A 6,246-nucleotide genomic window follows, 5' to 3' on the forward strand; every position below is an offset into this window, starting at 1 on the left:
ATGTTCTGTATTTACGCTGTCTTGAACAAAATAACTTTGATTACAGACTTTCTTTTGTGTGATTAATACTTAATGTATTTTCCTTGTTTTACATTCTGTCTGTGTTTTATGTATTTTATAAATACAGAAAGATAAGGTCCCTGTCGAGATATAGAAAAAAATTGTGAGTGATAATTATAATTTCACGGTTGTTGATAGAAAAATTAAAAATAAGATGATGGTGCACTTTTCACTGTTTTTTTTTCATAATCATTACTCAGTCACTTTTGATGTTTTGTGTGAGATTTAGATTGAGACTCGATATAAGTTCAGGTTTCCCGAGATTTCCATTGTGCTCAACAGATTTCAGGAATTCCACATAATACTCTGGTAGACCACTTTCAATGGCACCATTTATAAGAACTTGAATGTAGGAGTAGGAAGGTTTTCTCTCATCCAGCATCACGCCATTTTTTGTGGGAAAATCATCAGGGTTATTAACGAGTTGGTACACTCGGCAGATGAGTGTCTCCCCACGGGGAGTTTCAATTGGCAAGCTCAATGGCTGGTATACACCCCTGTGGACACCTTCTTGCTTATCTAAGCTGTCCAAATTTTCCATATCAATTTCCCATATTGCACCCCAGACATTCTCTCCTTGCGCTGGGACTACAGTAGATGGTGCTCCGCCCCATCTGGTTGCATAGTAAAAAAAATCGAGTCTATGGTTCTGTGAAAAAAATTGCATTGTGTATAGTTATGCCTTGTACATAAAAGTAAGTACATATACTCAAACAAAAAATGAAATTAAGTCATAACTAATAAAACTCACTTTTAACTTCCCAATGCATTTCCGCACAGCGGTTGGATTTTTTATATGAATCCTTTTGGCAAGAAGATTGCTTCCATATGCAAAGTAGAGGAATTTATTCCCAATTACTTCCGGCAGCGTCATATCAAAAACAGCCTGCAAAATGACCCACACCACAAACATATAATTTACCTTTAACATCTTGAGCCTTAAAATCACAAAAATTCTATGAATGATAAGCAATATTATTGGCCAAAATAAAATCTAAATATTTTCTGGGGAGTCTTCTCTCGTGACTTTTTTCAATGAATTAAAGCGCGCAAATAATTAAATGGTACTTACTCTGTCGCATCAGAAGCTCCAATTCTGTGATATCACTCAATTGATTTTTTTTTTTACTAAACTCGCGTTTTTTTTTCTAGAAGCGACTCTGCCAGCGACGGCGAGAACGTAAATAGTACGTCTGACCGGAGTCAAAAGATTACAGAATGACGACTACAGTTCATTAAATTGACTTCCTTGATATAAACAGAAAAGTTTAATCGTCATGAATCATATCACATCACATTTGCATTTTATATATAGAAAAACAACAAAATATTATTCATTTAGATTCACACTTTTATGTTTAAGTTTAATTTTTACCCTTAATACATTTTTTGAAATTTTACTAATTAAAAAAAAATTTATATATAATTTTTTACAATAAAAACATATGATTTCGAAAACGAAACAGGTGTTTATGAAACCCGGCTGGCGATGAGAAAAGTAGTATAAAATTTTTTATTTATACTACCTAAGTGTAAATGATTAATTGGCGTTCTTTTATTTTAGAAAAAAATATATCAACTAAGAATTTCGCAAAAAACTTCACAAAGAACTTTTTATCTAATAGGAATATGATGCAATGTCGTTAATTTAGAATTAAAAGGATCACTGATTTCTCTGCTTTCCAATAGTATGTTATGGAATGTTATGGTTTATGGTTATGGGTCAGTCGGGATTATTTCGAGTTCGATAAAACCTTAAATTTTGTTGATATTGCATTTCCAAGAAAGTTTATTTACGCTTAAAATTATTAACTAAAAATGAATTTTTTAAGCGGAGTGTCTCGTCGTGCTCTAATATCAACGATCTACAGCACAAGAATATGTTTATATGGAAAAAATAATTTAAGAACATCTTCATTGTGGAATGTAACCTCAACATCTGTCTTTGGGAGAACTGAGAGAAACTTCCAGAATTGGACCTTGAGTCACAATCTCCACAAAATTGAAGAAAATCCAAGTATAATCACAATTTATAGGAGATTCTGTACAAACAGAGCGGCTGACTCAGATTCAGATGACCCACCTGAGGAAGTACCTGAAGACATCCTATCGACGCATTTACCGGCAACTGTTGCAATTCCAGAAGTATGGCCACACTTACCAGTTATTGCAACACGAAGAAATCCCGTATTTCCGCGTTTCATGAAAATCATTGAGGTTACAAATCCTCTCCTTATTGACATTATAAGGCGAAAGGTAAGGCTCAATCAGCCATATGCGGGAGTTTTTCTCAAACGTAACGATGACAATGAAAACGAGGTGGTTGAAAATCTCTCCGACATCTACAATGTGGGGACGTTTGCGCAAATTCAAGAAATGCAGGATTTGGGTGATAAATTAAGGCTCGTTGTGACGGCACATCGACGTATAAAGATAGTGGGGCAATTGTTTGAGGATTTGGATCCACCGCAACCTAAAGGTAAGGCACTGTATCTAAGGTCATGCTGGCTGACTACAAAGTTTACCCTTTGTATTCAGCAATGAAACTCAATTTTCCCATGTTTAATGTGAAAATGAACGTGACAGCTGAAGAGACGGATGCTGAAAAGAGGAGACGAAAGCATCGGGTGCAGCGACTTATAAAGCAAGTACGCAATGCCAATAATGATTCCCCATCAGATGTCGAAGCCAAAACACTAGAGGAGATGGAGAAGGTAAAGGAATCCAAGAGACGCCCATTGGTTGAGGGAGAAAAGCAGCCTGTGCTTATGGTTGAGGTTGAGAATATTAAGCAGGAAGCCTTCAAGCAAACTGAAGAGGTCAAAGCCCTAACACAAGAAGTTATTAAAACCATTCGTGACATTATCACAATGAACCCTCTTTATCGAGAAAGCCTCCAACAGATGCTGCACCAAAATCAACGAGTTGTAGATAATCCTATCTATCTATGTGACTTGGGGGCTTCCCTCTCTGCTGCGGATTCCCCTGAGCTTCAAGCAATCTTGGAAGAAATGGACGTAAGTTACTTCGAATCTTTTATTGTTGTTTTTACCTATAGGTGCCTTTGTTTTAATTGCATGAAAACTATAATTGCTCTAACAATAAGTTAAGTTATTAACAATAAGTTATTAAGTAGTGGCATCATTTATATTTTTTTTAGATTCCAAAAAGGCTCCTTTTGTCTCTATCACTGCTGAAGAAGGAGTTGGAGCTGTCAAAGCTGCAGCAGAAGATTGGGCGTGAGGTAGAGCAAAAGGTGAAAGAGCAACATCGAAAGTACATTCTGCAGGAACAACTTAAAGTTATAAAAAAGGAATTGGGCATTGAGAAGGATGATAAGGATGCAATTGGGGAGAAATATCGTGAGAGAATCAAGGAAAAGGTTGTACCTCCGGCTGTTTCGGCTGTAATTGAAGAAGAGCTTAACAAACTCAACTTCCTTGAGGGTCACAGCACGGAATTTAACGTAACACGCAATTACCTTGACTGGCTCACATCTCTACCATGGGGTGTAATGAGTGAGGAGAATCTTGATCTCGATCGTGCAACACAAATTCTTGATGCGGATCACTACGGAATGGATGATATTAAGAAAAGGATTTTGGAATTTATTGCTGTTAGTCAACTTCGAGGATCTACACAGGGGAAAATTCTTTGCTTCCATGGGCCACCGGGGGTTGGAAAAACGAGCATAGCTCGTTCTATTGCACGGGCATTGAATAGGGAGTACTTTAGATTTAGCGTTGGTGGAATGACAGATGTGGCGGAAATTAAGGGACACAGAAGAACATATGTGGGGGCTATGCCTGGGAAATTGATTCAGTGCCTAAAGAAGACGCAGACCGAAAACCCACTCGTTTTGATCGATGAGGTCGACAAAATCGGCCGGGGATATCAAGGAGATCCGCAAGCGGCACTGTTGGAATTACTCGATAAAGAGCAGAATAAGAACTTCCTAGATCATTACATTGACGTACCCGTGGATTTATCACATGTTTTGTTCATATGCACAGCCAATGTGCTGGACACGATCCCTGAGCCACTGAGAGATCGTATGGAAATGATTGAAATGTCTGGATATGTGGCTGAGGAGAAGTTAGCCATTGCCAAGCAATACCTGATTCCCCAAGCTATGTCAGAGAGTGGCCTTAAAGAGGACCATATCGTCATTCGTGATGAATCACTGCTAAAGCTCGTGAAAAATTATTGCCGTGAATCTGGTGTGAGGAACCTTCAAAAGCACATTGAAAAGATCATTCGGAAAGTTGCTTACAAGGTAAGTTTACATCTTTTTTTTTTTAATTTATGGACAGATTTGGTGAGTTCTTTGTTTACAAGAAGCTATGTGAATTTTAGGTTGTACGAAAAGAATCTGAGCACTGTGATGTGACAGAGGACAGCTTACCGACGTACGTGGGAAAGCCCATTTTTGTTCAGGATCGCATGTATAAAGACACACCACCGGGAGTTGTAATGGGTCTTGCATGGACAGCAATGGGAGGTTCTACCTTGTACATAGAGACGGCAAAGAGGAAGTACATAGAGAATGCGGAGAAGTCTAAAGAAAAGGGGAATACTGGTGATGGAACACTTCAGTTAACGGGACATTTGGGTGATGTGATGAAGGAATCTGCTAGAATTGCTCTCACTGTAGCCAGAAACTACGTGTATAAAAATGATAAGACAAACACTTTCCTGGAAACGGAACACATACACTTACACGTACCAGAAGGAGCAACACCCAAAGATGGCCCTAGTGCAGGAATCACAATTACCACTGCTCTTCTTTCTCTTGCCCTCAATCGCCCAGTTCGGGAGGATATTGCAATGACAGGGGAGGTCTCTCTCACGGGTAAAGTCCTTCCCGTTGGAGGTATTAAAGAGAAAATAATTGCAGCTAAGAGAACCGGAGTAACTTGTATAATTCTTCCGGATGAAAATAAGAAGGATTTCACGGAACTTCCAGATTACATCAAAGAAGGTTTGGATATTCATTTTGTCAGCAAATACGAAGAAGTATTTAAGATCGCTTTTGCTCAGTAACTACATATTTGCAATAGGTGTTTGGTTGGCAATAAATGAACAGTGTTCTTAACTACTACTTGAACGAAGATTTTATTTTACCTTTTCATCCATGGATGCTAACGTGCCCATTCGGGCGGTTCCGGCTTTCTCTCTTCATATTCATGTTGGGCAATGTAAGACGTATTAATGGTGGATCACTGGGCTTGGGAGATCCTACGGACGTAATATAAAGTTAGTATATTACTGAAATCATTAATTTCTCACAGAAAAATTACCAATTATTCTCATAGGCGGAAGTGGGCGTATTTTTCTGCCGTGTCTACCATCTTTACGATGCCATAATCCAGATCGGGGTCGGTAACCTAGCTCTCGCTTCCTCTGTGCTGATCCAACATGTTCCTTGTTGTGATTGACATTCGAAACTCTTCCCACAGTGGCCATACAGGTTTGCTTAAAGGCCAATTCGCGCTTTGATGGCATCTGCACCACGACATGATCATCAAATTTCCGCACAATCGTTCCAAAGGTTCCTGCTGCATGAATTAGATGACACGGCATGCCTGGATATTTTTCCACACAATGAACTTGGGTGTGCAGAGGCAAGGCACCCAATGGGTAAGCATCTCCCTCGTTTGCTCTGACGGGTATCCTTGGAATAACCCTTGAAGTCTTGATTATATCTCCGGGTTTCATGTTCTCCGTAGCAAGAATATACTTTAATTCATCTCCTACCCCCACTAGGGCTACCTTGGCGGTCCGGCAGCCATCGAATAGAACATCGAGAACTTTTTCAACCTGTGGCGCCCCTTCTAATGGTCCATCTCGTTCCCATTTTATCCAATGATACTTGTGTTTTATTCCACCGCCAATACCTTTGGCAACAACTCGTCCCGTAATGGGATCTCTTCCTGCCAAGTTGGTTACTTCTAAGGGTTTTACCGTATATTCTTCCGGGTAATGAACAATCCTACGGAACGCTTTTCCCTTTCCAGGTTTCGGTAGATTAATGTTCCACAGGAATTTCTCACGCACCTGGAATACATTTGGAGTTTTTGCTGCCCTACAGGAGAGTTGCAATCCCCGAAAAATAAGAGACAAACTGGACATTTTAGATTATAACCTCACCTCTGGATGGACAAGCAACGCCGCCAAGTGGAGTAA

The 6,246-nt window shown here is 39.3% G+C and overlaps 4 protein-coding genes across 6 annotated transcripts in view; 2 read left to right on the forward strand and 2 right to left on the reverse strand.

Moving 5' to 3' along the window:
* Positions 1-6,246, forward strand: part of LOC129797536 (REST corepressor) — a 303,631-nt gene that overhangs the window by 136,713 nt on the left and 160,672 nt on the right. The gene's annotated exons all lie outside the window — the stretch shown is intronic.
* Positions 49-1,811, reverse strand: LOC129797746 (gamma-glutamylcyclotransferase-like). Of its 2 annotated transcripts, XM_055840581.1 has the most exons (3): positions 1,133-1,811; positions 812-946; positions 49-709 (listed from the first exon to the last, which is right to left on the reverse strand). In XM_055840581.1, exons 2-3 carry the CDS (start codon positions 932-934, stop codon positions 257-259), a joined length of 576 nt encoding a protein of 191 aa, XP_055696556.1. In that variant the 5' UTR covers positions 935-946; positions 1,133-1,811; the 3' UTR covers positions 49-256. The 2 variants fall into 2 exon arrangements, with proteins under 2 accessions (XP_055696556.1, XP_055696557.1); XM_055840582.1 differs by lacking the exon at positions 1,133-1,811 and having other exon boundaries at positions 812-1,114.
* On the forward strand, positions 1,801-5,161 carry LOC129797455 (lon protease homolog, mitochondrial). Of its 2 annotated transcripts, none has more exons than XM_055840036.1 (4): positions 1,801-2,539; positions 2,599-3,077; positions 3,221-4,336; positions 4,417-5,161. In XM_055840036.1, exons 1-4 carry the CDS (start codon positions 1,879-1,881, stop codon positions 5,101-5,103), a joined length of 2,943 nt encoding a protein of 980 aa, XP_055696011.1. In that variant the 5' UTR covers positions 1,801-1,878; the 3' UTR covers positions 5,104-5,161. The 2 variants fall into 2 exon arrangements, with proteins under 2 accessions (XP_055696011.1, XP_055696012.1); XM_055840037.1 differs by having other exon boundaries at positions 2,647-3,077.
* Positions 5,149-6,214, reverse strand: LOC129797671 (39S ribosomal protein L2, mitochondrial). The gene is made up of 2 exons (XM_055840459.1): positions 5,361-6,214; positions 5,149-5,298 (listed from the first exon to the last, which is right to left on the reverse strand). The coding sequence occupies exons 1-2, from the start codon at positions 6,190-6,192 to the stop codon at positions 5,189-5,191; spliced, it is 942 nt and encodes a 313-aa protein (XP_055696434.1). The 5' UTR covers positions 6,193-6,214; the 3' UTR covers positions 5,149-5,188.

Source organism: Lutzomyia longipalpis, chromosome 1, assembly GCF_024334085.1.
Source record: "Lutzomyia longipalpis isolate SR_M1_2022 chromosome 1, ASM2433408v1".
NCBI lineage: Eukaryota > Metazoa > Arthropoda > Insecta > Diptera > Psychodidae > Lutzomyia > Lutzomyia longipalpis.

What these genes read in the sequence shown, in the direction of transcription:
- LOC129797746 (XM_055840582.1), bottom strand. Translation starts at nt 991, where the DNA reads ATGTTAAAGGTAAATTATATGTTTGTGGTGTGGGTCATTTTGCAGGCT. An exon ending in AATGCATTGGGAAGTTAAAA is followed by an intron (nt 710 to 811) that starts GTGAGTTTTATT and finishes TTTTTTTCACAG; the next exon opens with AACCATAGACTCGATTTTTT.
- LOC129797455 (XM_055840036.1), top strand. Translation starts at nt 1,879, where the DNA reads ATGAATTTTTTAAGCGGAGTGTCTCGTCGTGCTCTAATATCAACGATC. An exon ending in GGATCCACCGCAACCTAAAG is followed by an intron (nt 2,540 to 2,598) that starts GTAAGGCACTGT and finishes CTTTGTATTCAG; the next exon opens with CAATGAAACTCAATTTTCCC. An exon ending in TTCGGAAAGTTGCTTACAAG is followed by an intron (nt 4,337 to 4,416) that starts GTAAGTTTACAT and finishes TGTGAATTTTAG; the next exon opens with GTTGTACGAAAAGAATCTGA.
- LOC129797671 (XM_055840459.1), bottom strand. Translation starts at nt 6,192, where the DNA reads ATGTCCAGTTTGTCTCTTATTTTTCGGGGATTGCAACTCTCCTGTAGG. An exon ending in TCCGCCTATGAGAATAATTG is followed by an intron (nt 5,299 to 5,360) that starts GTAATTTTTCTG and finishes TTACGTCCGTAG; the next exon opens with GATCTCCCAAGCCCAGTGAT.